The 18,928-nt window shown below is 41.4% G+C and overlaps 1 protein-coding gene across 1 annotated transcript; it reads left to right on the top strand.

Moving 5' to 3' along the window:
* The first annotated feature begins 1,178 nt into the window (after positions 1–1,178).
* LOC139473675 (uncharacterized) lies at positions 1,179–9,722 on the top strand. The gene is made up of 3 exons (XM_071256379.1): positions 1,179–1,283; positions 3,162–3,613; positions 8,783–9,722. Exons 2-3 carry the CDS (start codon positions 3,224–3,226, stop codon positions 8,789–8,791), a joined length of 399 nt encoding a protein of 132 aa, XP_071112480.1. The 5' UTR covers positions 1,179–1,283; positions 3,162–3,223; the 3' UTR covers positions 8,792–9,722.
* The last annotated feature ends 9,206 nt before the right edge of the window (positions 9,723–18,928 follow it).

Genomic DNA, 18,928 nt, shown 5'->3' on the forward strand with positions numbered 1-18,928 from the left:
AGCATGAAAGTTAAATTAACACTCACATAGAAATTTATTTGGGCGTTTGCAAACCAATAGAACGCCTATAAACTGCGAACCAAGCACAGAGCAAAGTTTCCAATAAGTCACATTGTTATAATAAACGCAAATGTCCTTTGCAGGATGTAAAGTAATTTTCCTCCAAGACCATAGAAAATAATTAAAAATCTTAAAAATAATTCAACTCCATTCTAGAATGATTTGGCATGTCTAGACTGCCTCAGTTGTGGCATTGTTCAGGGCTCCGGTTAAATTTTATCATTTGTTTTGTAGATAGTTATGTTTAAATAAGATAAGTTTATTTCTGGGGATAAACGTCAGTCTAGATGTAGCTATATGTATATATATTTACATGAATTTATGAGTCACACTAGGTTTAGCCAGGGGCGCAAAGGGCTAATTTTAAGTGTAAGCAAATCTAATTTTGCGAGGACCCGCAAGGTGATTTGGGGGCATGTTCCCCGAGAAAGTGTTTTAAATTAGATGCTCTTAAACGCTATTCCCTGTATTTTTGGACCATTCGTTATGTTAGATTTCAGTTGTAAACTTTTTATTACAGGTTTTTATTAGAAATGTATGTACGTCTTTCACCAACACATTTTCGACATTCATTCAAGATTTGTTTGTTGTTTAACGTCTGCTCATCAATATTACAGCTATATGACGGCGTTCTGTAAATAATCGAGTCTGGACCAGATCGACAATCCAGTGAATAATATCATTAGCATCGATCCACGCGGGATCGATGACATGCATCAACCAAGTCAGCGAGCCTAACCCCCCGATCCCGTTAGTCGTATCCAATTAGCGTGGATCACGCTCATGATGTCAATCACTGGATTGTCTGGTCCAGACTTCATTATTTACAGACCGCCGTCTTATATAGATGGAATGTTGCTGAGTGTGGCGTTAAACAAGAAAAGCTTTTTTATCATTGCGTCATAATCCCATCACACAATGACCATGATGGCCCGTGCGTTGTATTTATTCCATTATAAATGAGAATAATAGTGAAGATAAATACATAACGACGTACCTTGGGAACCCTAGCTCAACGTGAATATATCAACCCTAAAGCATACTGATGAAATACGATGTTGGGGGAACACATAGTACTGCGCCAAAACGCAGCCCAAAGGCGGAAGCGGTAGCGATAACGGATTTTACCACTCCATGCTAACTTTCTGTTTGTTCAAGAGATATGTACTGGTATTAGCTGTACGGTGTTACGATTAATTTAATATTTAATCTGTTGGTATATGGTAGGTACATGATTTTACATATTCACTATTTAAACTATTGCTAGATCATTATCGCAACTTTCATTGGGACTCGGGGTTTCTTAACACAAGCTAGCCTACTATACATGATATATATAACCGGATCGTGACGTTATACATGTGATGTTATTCCTAGTGTCTCGTAGGCCATACCTGGACGGATGTTATATGGATTGTTTGTGTACGTGCTTTAGTATGAAGTGTATGTAACATGTGACACTATAATAAACTCTCTCTCTCTCTCTCTCTCTCTCTCTCTCTCTCTCTCTCGGGTAGACTGGTGGTTAAAGCGTTCGCTCGTCACGCCGAAGACCCGGTTTCTGAAGCCCATTTCCTTATGCCCCCCGCCGTGATATTGCTTTAATATTGCTAAAAGCGGCGTAAAACCATACTCACTCTCTCTCTCTCTCTCTCTCTCTCTCTCTCTCTCTCTCTCTCTCTCTCTCTCTCTCTCTCTCTCTCATATGTATATATTAGTAACTGTGTTTAGTTTATGTATATTCCACAATAGAACTTTATTAAAAAAAAAAACGACTTGTGGTTGTATTATATGAGATATCAACATTATTTACAGCCTCATTAAGAGTCAAGTCAATATATCAGCGTTTCATATTTTAATACTTTAGGGCATTCTAAATCAGAAATGCTTGACCAAAATTAAATTTGAAAAAAGAGATATTGGGTAAAGTTGCAGAGTTGTGTCCCTTGGGCACGCCAGAAACCTATATGACTGTGGGTTCGAATCCCGGATCGCCCCAATTATGTTTATAGGTTTATCAGCATCATACCCGTGCTCGTGGGTTTCACCGAAGTGGTAAACGTCTGAGACCTGCATCACTTCGGGCTTTCCTCCCACATAATGCTGACATGCCGTGATATAACTGGAATACTGTTAAAAGCGGCGTTAAACTCACTCACTCACTCTAATACCATAATCAGCAACAGTAGTGTCTTCACCCTTAGTGGTTGTGCTGTCACTTACCTGTCAGGGATAACCTCAATCGCTGTTCTCATCTGATTTCTAAACATCAACCATATTCCTAGAATATATGCCACCCTGTCTCCAAAATGCAGAATCACTAATCTGGGACAAACAACACAAAAGATGCGTGGTCTATTTCCTCTTCCCATGCGGGTCCTACATGATATGGGATACTAATAGCATGTATAAGTTGGAGTGAGTGAGTGAGTTGGGTTTAACGCCGCTTTTAACAATATTCAAGTTATATCGCGGCGTGTCAGCCTTTTTGTGGGAGGAAAGCCTGAAGTGATGCAGGTCTCACCACTTCGGTGAAACCCACGAGCACGGGTATGGTGCAGACCAGTCTCATTAAAATCACATCTTAGTTCTCGCTATTGCTAAACAAAGATCTGAGGACATCCCATTACGGGCCTCGTCAGAACGACCTCTCATCCGAAGGATCAAAGCGTCTCTTACCAGATCATGAAAGTGGCAGTCGGAATGAGTTTTCTAATCATGCAACGTCAAAAACGTTAGCCCGGTGTATTCTGAACGACAGTTATGGCCCTTAAGACTGATTCTGTCAAAATTATCGTCCATCTCCCCCTTCTGAGGGATAAACATTTGAACAGAGGAGGTGTTGCACAGTACGTGAGAAGCACTGCCATACAATCTCAACCATATATTACACATTCCGGAATGTTTGTTTGTTCAGTTTTCAAAATTTTAATCAAGAACTGTGTCAACATATTTTTCAAGCATAGATATGTGTAAACTGACAATCTTTACAATGTTACAACTTGGGTGAAGTTTGTCCAAACATATTTTTCAAGCATTGATATGTGTAAACTGACAATCTTTACAATGCTCCAACTTGTTTTTACTGTTTTCACTGACATATTAGGATGACGTCATAGGCCTAAAATGGACAGCACATTTAAAGAATCAAGTGTTGACCCAGATGAAATTGAAACTTCTTTTGATGGGGACAACACTCCAGGTGCTAGACAAAGGAGTAAAAGGAACAGCACGGAGTACCGAAGCCTGCCAACCTCAGATCTGGAAAATGACGCTGTGCCCTTCTCGCCAGAAGTCAATTTTGCACCAAGCATGTTTGGAGACACAGCGACACCATTACATGATATACCTTCTGAGTCATCCAGACCGGATCAGAGACATGCAACAGGAGATGGTGCTCATCATGGCCACGGACATACCGGTGCTCCTTCCCATGGAGATAGCCGGTGTGCAGCTCAGCATCCTGGTCCACAACACCAAGAAACATATCAACCAGCTCCACAACAAGAAGGACCCCCATCAACAACACCAGTTCAAGAAGAAACTAGGAAAGGTAATTTACTGTCGTGAATGATATGACAAAGAGTAAATGTTTGTTTGTTTTTTGTTTTGCGCCACGCTCAGCAATATTCCAGCTATATGATGGCAGTCTGTACATAATCATGTCTGGACCAGACAATCCAGTGATTGACATGAGCATCGATCCACACAATTGGGACCAATGACATGCATCAACCAAGTCAGCGAGCCTGACCACCCGATCCCGTTAGTCGCCCCTTACGACAAGCAACAGCAAGCATGGGTTGCTGAAGACCTATTCTAACCTGGACCTTCACGAGTCCAAAGAGTAAATGATATCATGACCATTGCTTGGATCATTCTGGTACTGTTATCTCAATCGTTGGTTGGTTGTGATAATGTTACCTCAGTGAAGATCCGGGATAGAATGGGTCTTCAGCAACCCATGTCATCATATCCCAATTGCGTGGACTGATGCTCATGATACAGGGTTTTACCTTGACATACAAAAGTGGGGGTCTAGGGACCCCCAATAATATATTTTAAGGGTCCATGCAAGCAATATGAGGGTCCTGTAAAGTAATGGTGCAGTACTCTGTGTGTTTTGACAATTAGTTTAGAGTGAGTGAGTGAGTATGGTTTCACGCCGCTTTTAGCAATATTCCAGCAATATCATGGCAGGGGACACCAGAAATGGGCTTCACACATTGTACCCATGTCGGGAATAGAACCCGGGTCTTCGGCATGACGAGCGAATGCTATAACCACTAGGCCATCCGACCGCCCCCAATTAGTTTAGAGCCTGGAATGAATCAATGATCATGTGGACAGTGGTCATGATTGATGCATGACATGACAGACACCAATAACTGCTCTTGATGGGCTGTAGGTTCAGTGAATATTATTGTACGTCCCAAGTGATGCAGAATATTCTTTTTCTGCTTCCATTCTCTACATTTGTGCGTACTGGACACACATTTGTGTGTTGCATAAAACCCTGTGATGTCAAACACTGGATTGTCTGGTCCAGACTCGATTATTAACAAACCACTGTCATATAGCTGGATTATTGCTGAGTGCGGCGTAGACAACAAAGAAATAAACAAACAAACCTCAGTGGTTGGTTGATTGTGATGCTGTTAGCCCAGTGGTTGGTTGATTGTGATGGTGTTAGCCCAGTGGTGGGTTGATTGTGATGCTGTTAGCCCAGTGGTGGGTTGATTGTGATGCTGTTAGCCCAGTGGTGGGTTGATTGTGATGCTGTTAGCCCAGTGGTGGGTTGATTGTGATGCTGTTAGCCCAGTGGTCGGTTGATTGTGATGCTGTTAGCCCAGTGGTGGGTTGATTGTGATGCTGTTAGCCCAGTGGTGGGTTGATTGTGATGCTGTTAGCCCAGTGGTTGGTTGATTGTGATGCTGTTAGCCCAGTGGTGGGTTGATTGTGATGCTGTTAGCCCAGTGGTGGGTTGATTGTGATGCTGTTAGCCCAGTGGTTGGTTGATTGTGATGCTATTAGCCCAGTGGTTGGTTGATTGTGATGCTGTTAGCCCAGTGGTGGGTTGATTGTGATGCTGTTAGCCCAGTGGTTGGTTGATTGTGATGGTGTTGGTCCAGTGGTTGGCTGATTGTGATGGTGTTTCTTCTGTGGTTGGTTGATTGGTTATAGTGGTATTAACCAAGTGGTTGGCTGATTGTGATGGTGTTGGCCCAGTGGTTTGTTGATTGTGGTGGTATTAGCCCCGTGGTTGGTTGGTTGTGATGGTGTTACCTTAATTATCAAAAGTCTGAGCTCATTAAGCAAAGACCCAGGATCAATTCCTTGTATGGCTACAATTTGTGAAGACCATTCCACAGCATTGCTGCACTATTACTATAAAGGGTATTCAACCCCACTCACTCACTGTGACTGTGGTAAACAACCAAATTCATGTATTATTGTATTAAAGTGTGGAGCTGAGTGATCTATATATGTCTGGAATATTGATGACTATGGTCTACAACTACATAAAACAATAAGGAACAGAATCTGATTAGGATGTTTCTAGTGTCACAACAATGTCAGTTCTGATTTAACTGCACTGGTATTATTTACCATAATTGTTCATGTCAGTAGCAAATTATATACTAGCCACATAAAGAAACTGTGCACGGGGAAAATATATTCTGGATTGAAATACAACACAGCAAGAACAAAATGATGCAGACGCTGTAGCAGCTGAATGATCGGACCATTAGAAAATTTCAACGGAACCTGAACAACATTTGTTACGATGACGTCAGAAGATCAAAATGGAGTAGGGGGTCAAACGTCAAAGTCACAAAGTCAAAAACGGGTATGACCACCCTGTGGGTGAATCACAGCAGTGCATCGGCGACACATGGAGTCCACCAAATGGGCATGGAAGGCCTGGGGAATGGCCTGCCATATCCTCCTCAAATCCTGTGCCAAGTCACGGACGTTATCTGGAGGATGTGGAAGACGACGCAGACGGCCCTCCATTTCATCCCACACATGCTCTATTGGGGAGAGATCTGGAGAATTTGCAGTCCATGGCAGTAACATGACATTGTTATGGTGAAGGAAATCCACTGCGACCCTAGCCGTGTGAGGACAAGCGCTGTCCTGTTGAAATGTCAATCCCGAGCCATGACGTTGCAGGAAAGGAATGACCACAGGCCTCAGAATCTGATCTCTGTAGCCAACACCTGGTGAGACTGCCCTGATCAACCACCAAAGGGGTTCGGTGCCGTGCTGTTATCCCACCCCAAATCATCACAGAGCCACCTCCATAACGATTCCTCTCCACAATACAGTTGCATGCATAACGTTCTCCCAAACGCCGGTAGACACATTGGCGCCCGTCACCTTGGGAAATGTTGAACCTCGATTCATCTGTAAAGACAACATTTCTCCACCATATTCGAGGTTGGCGAACATGATTTCAACACCATCCTAGACGGCTGACGCGATGACGGTGTGTCAGGATGGGACGTATGGCAGGGCGTCGTGGTCGAATTCCGTACTGACGTAAACAATTCCTGACAGTGTTGGGATGGATATGGCGCAGTCCAGGAATTGTCTGGGACGTCGTTACTGCCGTTTGGAACCTGTGTCAGAGGTGTGTAACTCGAATCCATCTGTCCTGTCTTGGCGTCGTTACTCGGGGACGTCCTGAACGTGGGTGGTCAGCAACGTCATTTGTGTTCTGATGACGCCTCACCAATGCCGATATCGTGTTACGATGGCATTGGAAATGTGTTGCCATCTGTTGTTGCCTCATTCCCGCTCGGATCATTCCAATGGCTTCATGACGCTGTGCAGCTGTCAATCTTGGCATGATTTGCTTGTGATATGCTTGTGTCTGCGCCTGAGAAGTTTTGAATTTTTGAATGACCACAGATCATGCTTTCCAAAGTGACAGCGAATTTTGAGTTGCACATGCTGTGTGCAGCTGCACAGGATGCAGAGGCAGTAACACATTCCACGTCCATAGACCCCCATCAATGACGTCATATCGCATGGCACGTGCATGAGCGTTTGAATGTCTCCAATAATTGCTGTGTTCAAACCTATATTTCATATGTGGACGGTGTGCCCTAATATCTATATTTTCTCCGTGCACAGTTTCTTTATGTGGCTAGTATATATATATTGATTTCATTGGCCCCATCCACATCTGTGACTTGTCCCCACAATATTGTATGTACATTGCCAGATTCAGGGGACACGAGTCTATATTTACTACCCCGGTACCCTACCCCGGTACCCTACCCCCTATTACCCAACCCTACCCGGGTACCCGCTGTAGGTCTCAAGAGATGGGTACAAAATGTCTGATTGGCAATAGTTTGACCGTAGCTCTGGTAAAATGTATTTAGATACATGTATAAAAGGATCTGGTCATGCATTCAATGAAGTTGCGTTATCTTTATTCAAACATATGAAGTCAGAAGGAATGTGTTCATGGTCGTTAGGAAATGCGAACATCAGTGACTTGTAGTGTAACCATGGAGTTCTAGATGATTTTTGTCATGACACAATATATCACGTGACTAACCACGGGTCCGGGTAGTCATGTGGGTACCCAGGTCCTACTCAGTACCCACCTGACCCGAGTACCCGAGTTACCCATCTCAGCCCTAATGCTGAACCATGTATTTTATAAAGTAGTAATTAGTTTTGATAGAACACATACAGGTAACTGAGGTTTTTCGCATTGTTTCATTAGCATTCTTTAGAATGGAATGAAGGGTTATGGAATTAAAGAGGCAACTACATTATGAACACAGCACTCTTCTCAAACCTACTCAACCCAAGGCACAGATTGTAATGTGGTTTAAGGAAGTCACTATCCACTCAGTGAAGAGTTACATCCCTTTGCTACCAGGATCCAGTGGTCATTGGTTTCAAAACAACTTGTCCAGATAGTGATGAGGTGGCCGGTATTCAGGTACTAATGGATGATAATCTATGGACCTTGCTTGTAACTGACACTCATTCTTTGTTGGGGGGACGGGTGGCCCAGTCGTCTAAGGCGCTGCGATTCACTGTGCAGAGTTGCATCCCTTAGGCACGCCAGAAACCTATGATTGCGGGTTTGAATCCTGGTTCACCCCGATTATGTTTCTAGGTTTGTCAGCACCATACCCGTGCTCGTGGGTTTCACCTAACTGGTAAACGTCTGAGACCTGCATCACCTCGGGCTTTCCTCCCACATTAAGCTGACATGTCGTGATATAACTGGAATACTGTTAAAAGTAGTATTACACCCAACTCACTCACTCATTTACTCATTCCTTGTCATTTGGTATACCTGTTTGATACATGATTATGTTTGATATATTTTATCAGTGATTAACCTGAGTATTTAAGGCCTCCGTGGTCCAATGAATAAAGTTTCTTCCCAGAGAGAGGAAAATTAGTTTTCAATCCCTGGGCGTGTCTTACCAAAAGAAGTTAAAAGGTGGTACTTGTTGTTATCCTGCCTTATGCTTGGAATAACACAAGAACTGGTTGGCTTGGAGTCAGTATACTGTGTCTGAGTGTGGTATCCATGTTAACTGTGGCATGGTGTCTCGATGGGCTAGCACTATAAAACCATCATAAGCCGGAACTAGTACAAGCACACGCATACGCCCCATTCTCATGTTAATGTGAACCCTGTTTTATCTGTAATATTTATTTAGTTTTGTTTCATCCACAGAGGACATAGCTGTGCCTGACCTATCACGGGAGACTGTGATGTATGATGCAGTGATTATCTCCCATGAGGATAATGCCGAGGAAGTCAACGAACTCAAGAAACACTTGAACAGTCTTATGTTGTTTGACGAAAAGTTGGCCTCTGTCGCCATCGAAGATGATGGACCTGACAAAGGGAAAGGAGAAGTCACCTACTTTGAGGATTGGCTGAAGAAAGCGCAAATAATGTTTCTTTTTATGACCCAAAGATTTTGTGAAGAACGTTTTTGTTGCTTCAAAAAGGATGTTGCATTATCAGAATCATTTTTTTATGAAGGTAGTAAAAAGGAATTTGTGATTCCTATTTTCTTGCGCAAAAAACATAAACTCTCGTTCTTAACGCCTTCAATACGAGCAATAAAGGGTATTGAGTATCTTGATTGCAAGTGGACTGACAGTGTGGCTGAAAGATTCAGACAGAATTTGAACAGTGCTCGTCGTAAGAGACAAGAAGATTCAGTTGATGAAAAAATGTCAAATTTGACAATTAATTAGAGACACTACAGTGATAAGTCCATAATCATGACTGATAATGAGGCAAATCTTAGATACCGTATTTGTCATGTTAAGTGCTGCTGACCAACTTCAAAACAAATTTGTAGGTATTCTTTATAAAAGGCCCATATTTTCTTGTGTCTATTACAGGCTGTTTTAACAGACAGCAAAGCAATGTAGAAAGAGTATGTTATTGTTGCCTAGTAGCTGTAATCAAAAAAGTTTCATTGACATTTGAACTAAGTTTGTTCTCAGCTGCTCGACCTCTCACAACATAATTAACATGTTGTACATGGTTTTAATAAGAGCCCCCTGTGTCAATTTTTTATACACCAAGAGCACTTTTTACTGCGAATATGGTATTCATTTATTTAAAAAGAGTGTGTCTTTGTTTTCTCATAATGTTCTATTATTAATGGATAACGCTCAAGAAGCAGTCAGTGATATGTTCACCACAAACTTAAATCATAGTTTTACATGAAGCGAAGTCATCTGTGTTGGTTACCTGTGGATGGTCTAGTGGATAGAGTACTGTACAGAGATTGGAACGTTGGTGCTTCGATCCCCAGCCATGTGACACCAAAAGATGTTAAAAGGAGATACTTGTTGTTACCCTGCCTGGCGATAAAACAAGAACTGGTCGGCCCGTTGTCAGTATACTGTGTCAAGAGGGGGTATCTGTGTTACACTCTGACATGGTATTTCAGTGGGCTACCAAACTTGCATTCCAGACTATGCAGCCATGCACACACACTTGAAAGCTCTGTTAAACCTCCATTTCACCTCACCTCATTTGTATCAGCCTATGTCTCCCACAATGCTCCACAATCTGGAAGCCATTATGGCGTTATTATCAGGACTTTTGAAAAACTGAGGCAATGTATTGCTGTTCACTTGAGTATTCATTATGATTGACAAACATCATAACATTTTACTTTCCAGGCTAACTATGTCGGTTTGTTAAAGACTTGAATCCAACTTGCTGTGACTGTATAAGGCCTTATATATTTCTTAGTTGGTTTATGAAACGACTGACAAAAAAAATGAAATTAGAAGGGGAAAAAAAAAAATTGACCAAAACATATTGGGCTGACTGTTTTACAATTAGGTAATGGTCAGAAATGGTGAATAATATGTATAATTCTGTATTTTCAAAAAAACAAACCTCATTTTTCTTTTCGGTATCTTTCCATGTTAAACATTTATAAACTTCTTCTTTCCTTCATTATAAACAGGACTAACCTGGAAGTTGAATTCTTTTTATTTTATTTTTACGACCGCCTACATTGAATTTTAGGCCACAAATTTTGCAAACCAACTTATAAAAAATGATGGGCCTAAATAAGTGGCTATGTTACGTTGTTCGGTCATTTATCCTTTTTTGTGGGCCAACTGAAGGCAGTGAACTGTAGACTGTAGACTGTAGGTACAAGGTGGCTATCACTACCAGACAATGCCATGCAGGTGATAATACCAACAAACAAGGGGTAGAATAGGTCTTCAGCAACCCATGCCTGCCGTAAAAGGTGACTATGCTTGTCGTACGAGGCGACTAAAGGGATCGGGTGGCCAGGCTCGCTGACTTGGTTGATGCATGTCAACGTATCCCAATTGCGTGGATCGATGCTCATGATGTCAATCCCTGGATTGTCTGGTCCAGTCCCGATTATTTACAGACCGCCATTATATAGCTGGATTATTGCTGAGTGCGGCGTTAAACAACAAACAAACAAAACAAAAGCCAAGAAACAAATAATCAGTTTGTTGTGTCTTTACTGTTATTCCTCATGTTTTTAGCTTGGATGAAATAGGTGGGTGAGGTGAAATGGTGTTTAATGTGGCGTTCAAGATTATTGCACTTATATAAAGACGTGCATGCACTTGAGTGTGTGTGTGGCTGCTTGAAGAGTCTTGACTGATGCCGATTTATAGTGCTAGCCCACTGAGATACCATGCCGCAATTTAACATGACACAGTTTACTTACTCCGAGCCAACCAGTGCTTGTTTAAGCCCCTTAATGCCTAGCGCCAGCCTGGGTAACAACAAGTACCATCTTTTGGTATGACACAGCTAGGGATCGAACCCCGGACCTTTCGCTCTCCTGGAGGACGCTCTACCACTGCACCACAGAGCGGGTCTTTGGATGAAATAATTCTACCTGGTGATACACTTCCCTCCTGACAACTGTGTATTTAACTTTGTTATGGGCATGGATCCCAAACTCCATTTGAATTTGCAAGTACGAATGTCGAAGATAATGTTTCATTGGTAATGATCTTGTGTTGAAATTGTCAATTTCATGTCTCATCTCTGGAAGTTTGTTATGTAGAGTGATAAGCTTATGAACTTGTATTAGATTTAATTTGAGTCATGTGACTTTAACGAAAGAGGCCCTATATGGGTGGATCTCTATAATCAACATCACAACCTCATCTTGTGATTAAATTTCTGTGATTTCAGGGTTGCTAAGTATGACAGTGCTTTAAGGTTTTGGGTAAGCGTTTTGGAATATGTGAGGCCCCTTAGAGGTGTTTTAAGCATATATGTTTAGACTTGTTTTGTTGAGATTTTATTTTAACTAAGTTTTGCTTGGTTGTGCAATCATGGGACACTTGCTTCAGACTTTCTTCCTACAATTTTCCAAACCAGTTTCAAATGGATGATCCAGCTGAGCACAGCCTCATGGTAAAGCCAGTTTCTTAACAAAGAAAGGAGATATTCAGCTTAATGTTTAGCTTATCTTGCCCCATCTTCCCGACGCAAGAGAGTTAACTGACATTCTACCATGAATTTGGAATTTACTCGATTCTTATTGGTCAATCAAAGGCTATTAAATCACAATAAACCCCCTCTGATTGAAACAGCTGTTTTGAAGGCCGCATCACTGCGGAAGCTAATATTCATAGTATTATACTATTTTCAGTCATTGTCGGTAGGCATATTTAAATAATTATATCTACAATTACAGGTTACAAAATGCACAGATGCAGTTACTACAATATTCAAAGGATGTGTGGCAATACATTTCGTGCAGAAAAACATGACAGAAATCAACAAATTGAATGTATTTACGTTTTGGAGACAACAGAGAGGTTGGAATTTTGGGGCTTTTCTGTATACGACCGTGACATCATACTTTTTGCGTCACAATGAGCGATATGACGTCATAATGGTGACGTGCGATGTAGAGCCTTGCAAAGCTAGCTTTGTTTTCTTTAGGGATGCCCACCTCATGTTAGCCTACCAAGTTGCCGTGCTTATATGCTTTCAATGCCTGTCATATGTTCGAGTGAAGTATAACGGTGTAAACAAACTGCTTGAGTATATACAGCACCATATTTTGTTCGGTGATTCCGTAATTCAGATCGATAACCCACTGAAAACACTGAACTCAACACATGTCATAGACTTGCTAGTACAGCCAAAACATAACTCCATATTACCAGTCTAGTTGGGCAAGGGTGGAAACTGGACTTTTATAGTCAGTTGACTCCCTTGCCTCAGGAAGATGATCTTGCCCTGGATGAGCTTGTTTCTTTAGGAGATTTTTGTCAAAGTCATTGTTTTGTTTACTTCTAGTACAAAACTGATTCAGCTGGAACTATCTGTAGGTGTTCAAAGTTACTTCATAAACATTCCAGTTTAAGAAATCTTTCTTAGTCAGATAAAGTCTATTCACATGTTCGTGTTTATGCTATACATTCTAACTAAAATGAAGTATCAGCCATTGTAAATTATCATGATTATTTTTAAAAAAATGATATTTGTCTTTGAGGATCATTCAGACTTGCTCAATATTTTGTATGTATCAGCATTACATCACATAACTTGGTGACATATAACCACTCTAACATCACTCCTGGGGAGTGTTCAGTTATCTTAACGTAAACCTATCTACCTTCTTGTAGCTATCATGTTTCCAAGGCCTTTGTTGTTGTACTGCTTGCTTCCTTTCCAAAACTAGTTTTGATGTGAGAAATGAAAATTATCAATCCAATTGAAATACCCGTATTAGTATTAAGTGATCTCTACACATACCTTCAGTTGTATGAAGTGAAAGAAATGTGCATTCTTGTAATGTCAAGTCAAACTGATGTATTTTTGTTTTGTTTGTCCACTGCTCATGGTAGTAAACACACTTCGTGAGTGATTGTTCGCAGAAGTCTCAATTTGGTGGATCTGTAAACCCAAGTACGTAATTCTTTTATTCCTAATAACAGCGACATTTCCATAATAATAAGAAACCTCTGCAAAATGCAGATTCTGTTGTACAATTTCGACTTTAGCATTAATCACTCTCAATTAGTAATGATACCAGGTGTATGTGAAGAGGTGAGGGTATCCTGCCCCATCTGTGTGCCTGCCTCCATGTAGTTTATTTTGTTACACTTTACACAATGTAGGTGCAATCTAATAGATATAGTAGACTTTGATTTCGGAATGTGCAGTTCAGGGGTACACAAGAGAGGTGTAGTGTTATTAGTCGAAGACCGCCTCCTGGTCTAATGGTAGAGCGTCCGCCCGGAGAGCGCAAGGCCCAGGGTTCGATCCCCGGCCGTGTCATACCAAAAGACGTTAAAAGATGGTACTTGTTGTTACCCTCTCGGGCGCTCGACATTCAGGGGCTAAACAAGGACTGGTCGGCTCGATTCCCGACATGGGTACAATGTGTGAAGCCCATTTCTGGTGTCCCCCGCCGTGATATTGCTGGAATATTGCTAAAAGCGGCGTAAACGCATACTCACTCAATTAAGCTTCACCCCTGAGTTTTGTCTTGCGTCGTCCACCTGAAATACCAACCGAGGGCACCCTTGGACACCCTTGGACAGTACCGACACAGTCATCTGGACACTGTCCAGTGACTGACAGGATGACAGTTGCAGCTGATGACGTCACCTTGATGATAATATTCCTCAGATGTAGCGTTTTCCTGGGTGTAAGGGACACGATGTCTGCCACTCCTAGGCCCGTCCGGCGTCTGTCCAGTGTGCCTCTAACGACCATGAGCGTAGCTACAGCCAAAACTCCTGGCGACATCGTCATGCGTCGCTCTTTGATGTATCAGTGACTTGTTCTTTCATTTGTACTGTATCTCAGCATGTTATGTGTCACTATCCAACGGTTTGGTTGTGAATGAACAGTACATCGTTTCTTATATATCCGTAACTTTGTCGGTTGGCATGCTGCAAGTGAAGAAAAAAATTCACTTCAAACTCAAGTTCCACTAATCTGGGTATTATAGCACGTGCATTACTCCGCAAACTGTTTCGGTTGTGTTTGGGCGATCTGTATTATGTTTCAGTGAACATAGGTTCAATTTGAAATGTGCCGTAAAAAGAAATTTCAGCTCTCTTTTATAAAGAAAAAAAATCTCAGCCCCTAAAATGAAGGGGACTCTACAACAAGAACTACTTGCTATGAACAAGAATCTATTACCTAAACAAACGTGTCTTAAGAACTACGGACTGGATAAAATAGATTGTATATCTTGGGCTATTTACATAAGAAAAATATTTTCAAATACCCGTGGAGATCCGGGGTAGAATAGGTCTTCAGCAACCCATGCTTTCCTTAAAGGCGACTAACGGGATCGAGTGGTCAGGCTAGCTGACTTGGTTGATGTATGTCATCGATGCCAATTGCGTGGATCGATGTTCGTGATGTCAATCACTGGATTTTCTGGTCCAGACACGATTATATAGGATGGGGTTCATATTAGGAGTGGGATCAACCTACTCGTTAATCTCTCATGTATGCAATCCCCCACCTACTATATATATTTTGTACCATGTTCATTATTTAACCTTGATCGACAACGGTCTAAGGATCTACCGAAACGTCGCCTTTACAGTAAATAAAGAAGTTGTTATCTATAAATTGTGTCTACTTTGTCATCTGTCAACTTCTAAGTATACTTGGTATAAGCGTCAGATCAAATAATGCCACGGCTTAGCCCAGTATAACCGAGGAAGATATCTGCCGAAACCATAAATCAGTACTCTCAACTTTTGACTTTACTCCCAAAGCCCCGTAAACTCCGCACAAAGAGAGGTATGTTGCTGGGTCCAGCAAATATACCGAGTAAAATATACCACCAAATCCCCGTTTCAAAGATTGACCATAATCCTTAATACAATCAAGGAAGGATTTTCTTTGCCCATAACGGTATGCCAATGCACACTGTTTCAGAATAATGTTGCAAATAAAAGCGACAAAATAACTTTGATAATCATAAGCAATCTCTGCTGAGAGTCCGTTCTACTACATGTATCATGTGTTTAATCACTATCAATTAGTGATGATATGTGTTTGCGAAAAGGTTACCCCACAAACACATGCAAAGGCATGTCAGTTGGTCACCTGAACTGATGCGTCATATTGAAAACTTTTTGAAAGCCTTACTGAGGCATTGAATGTTGAAATCCTGATCAAAGAACGTTTGAGCAAGAGTTGTATGACGCACTTTGAAATCTTCATAGAAGCATTCTCGATTGACCTTTGTACAGTGTTTAACAACACACCTTTTCGATAAATACAGTTTATGTTGCAATAATATAGTAAAATGTTTCGACATTTACTAAAAGAAACAAATGAGAAGTACATGTGTTGAACATATGTAGGTTAAGTTGGGTGTAATATTTATTAATTCTGAACGAAAGCACTTGTTTTGCTTTGGTTTTTCTTTTGCTACTCCTAGTCAACTACAGCGACGCAATCCCAAGTTTTAGCACCGACCGGGGCCACGGATGGCCCAGTCGTCTAAGGCGCTGCGATTCGCTGTGCAGAGTTGCGTCCCTTGGCCACGCCAGAAACCTATGATTGTGGGTTCGAATCCTGGTTCACCCCGATTATCTCAGCGAATCGCGGCGCCTTAGACGATAGGGCCACCCGTGCCTCCTGGTTTTAGAAGGGAGTTTAAACAAGTCTTATTGTTCTCCCGAGTAAAGTAAGTGCTGTCAATACGAGGCAGTTTTGACAGAGATTGTGGTGGTACTTAAAAGTTAGTCGGGACTTGACTCTCAGACAGCGTGGGGCGGTGGGGTAGCCTAGTGGTTAAATCGTTCGCTCGCCACGCCGAAGGCCCGGGTTCGATTCTCCACATAGGCACAATGTGTGAAGCCTATTTCTGGTGTCCCCAACCGTGATATTGGTGGAATTTTGCTAAAAGCGGCGTAAAACCCTACTCACTCACTTTCAGACAGCGGCCTTCAAGTTGCCACCTTGCCATTCATGTTACTACCATTATGTAGGTGTACTGAACACCACGACATAAAAGTGTAATGGACCCATATATGGCCTACTGTATTTGAAGAGCAGGTATCACAGACGTATTTAACTTCGGGGTACAATTTCGGGTGAAACTGGCTGCCATACATGTTTTTATCCTAAAAGGTTTGAGATTTATGATATTATGCATGGATGTCAGGCGCTCTCACCGCCAGTGACTTAGTTTAAAATTTACTCAGAAGCTTAGATGATAAATGTGAGCAGGACTTACTTATTTGTTGTACAGTCAAGTTCCGTTAATCCGACATGGTTGGTTGCATATGATTATGTCGGATTAACAAGTATGTCGAATAAACGAAATTATGTAGTTTCAACATTCGTGCCCGAAAATCGGACAACTACGCGATAGATAACAATTCAAACACGTTGTAACAACAAAAATAAAATATTCACATTATGTTACATTGTTAGCGGAATATCTTTTCTAATCATGCAACGTCTAAAGCTTTAAACAAAACTTCTGTTATGAGCTGTATGACAATTCAAAATACGTTAAAATCATAGTCTGGAATGGAAATCCCCAGTTTGAAACTAGTGCCGCAAAGCTCAAGAAAGCTGCTTTCTTAGTGGCTAATGTCGACTTCCTGTTAGTCATTTCATTGGTCGGTCAAAGTTCGCGAAAATGTAATCGGATGTCCTCGGCGGTAGCGAGAATTTGTATCTGAATTTAATGGGATTGAGGTAATCTAAGCATGTGATTAATCCTGTTTTGTTCATTTAAAGCATTAATTGTTTATTGTTAAGCAAGTTTATCTCTACAGCCATTGTATGTGTTTGGTTTTCCTACGTTTCGCTTTCCCGGGGTGTTAGAGATATGTATGTAAGCATGCATGCTTTTTGTGAAAGGTTGATATATAATTATGATTATATATCGTATCAAGACAGACGTGGTATCAGCATATTTCAATATAGCCATTTTCATCACACTGTTCTTGTCCACTACTAGAGCCCAAGAGTTACCTTTTAAATGTCTACGATAAGCCACCAGTACGGGAAATATATATCTTGCGCCCAGTAAATATATCTTGTTGATTCAATAGTGTTATTCATGTATGTTTTCTTTATGAACAGACACGCAAAGTTATGAATGTAATTAAACATGTCACAACGTGGTTTTTACAAAGTCTTTCAAAATTAGTCTTTCCCCACATACATTTCATGTTATGACTAGTGCGTAGTAAAAGTCATAGAAAAAACCAACTCCATTTGTAAAACAAAACATTTTTCATGTACCAGAAGCAACCTGACATACATTAATACCAGGACAGGTGACACATTGGTAAACGATTAATTATTGTAGATGATGACAAACAATAGTGAAAACATTTTTTCTAAACAGTCACTCGACGACGTGCAAAGGCCATCCCCATTTGGAAGGTAGGTAGGCATACCTTGTGTGGCTGCCGGCACAGCATGTTTGGCCTTCCACTGAGATCACTACCAGTGATCACTACCGATCACCATAAACCAGGGGGTCTTTATGTCGAACACAAACTGTGTCAAGAAGTGATCATAACATTACAAACTATCAAACCAAGATCTGATGTCATAAATACTCAATAACAAAAGTTCCTGTGACACCAATATTTTAGTGTATTTTTCAAACAAGTAAAGTTTGGTTTTCAATATTGTAGTACATGTATGGAATAAAGTCACAAAAACGCAACTGCTACAGAAAAGCATGCATTCCATGCAAAAGTTGACTTTTATGCAAGCCCCATGCATTTCACTACCGAAGAATGGGTATAAAAACATGTGCGCTGACGGGATTCCATATTCATTGTTTAGCATCGTGCTGACAACAGCCACTCAGAAACACAACAAAATTACGCAATTATTCAACATTACGAAATGCCACGCCTGTCGGAAAATGAGCGTCTGCGAGCCATTGGTATGCTTGAAGCAGGATCAAGTCAAAGTGATGTTGCAAGACAATTTAACGTTCATAGAAACACCATTTGGTGGCAACGTTGGCAACAGACGAATGCAGTCAGAGACCATCGCGTAACCAATAATCGACACGACAACTGGATTCGAACAACACACCTACGAAATCGATTCCAGCCAGCAACAGTGACTGCAAGAAGCATTCCTGGCCTTCGACGAATATCTTCACAAACCGTACGTCGTCGCCTCAGATGTGTAGGTATTGTCGCCAGAAGACCCGCGAGACGTCCCATTTTGACAGGAAACCACCGATAAGCACGTCTACAGTGGTGCAGACAGCGTCTACGCAGGACGGCCATGCAGTGGGGGCAAGTTCTATTCACTGACGAGTCTCGTTTTCACCTCAGCCACAGCGATGGACGGATTCGAGTGTGCCGA

This window comes from Haliotis cracherodii, unplaced genomic scaffold, assembly GCF_022045235.1.
Source record: "Haliotis cracherodii isolate W230 unplaced genomic scaffold, xgHalCrac1.p SCAF_1, whole genome shotgun sequence".
NCBI classification, from domain to species: Eukaryota; Metazoa; Mollusca; class Gastropoda; order Lepetellida; family Haliotidae; genus Haliotis; species Haliotis cracherodii.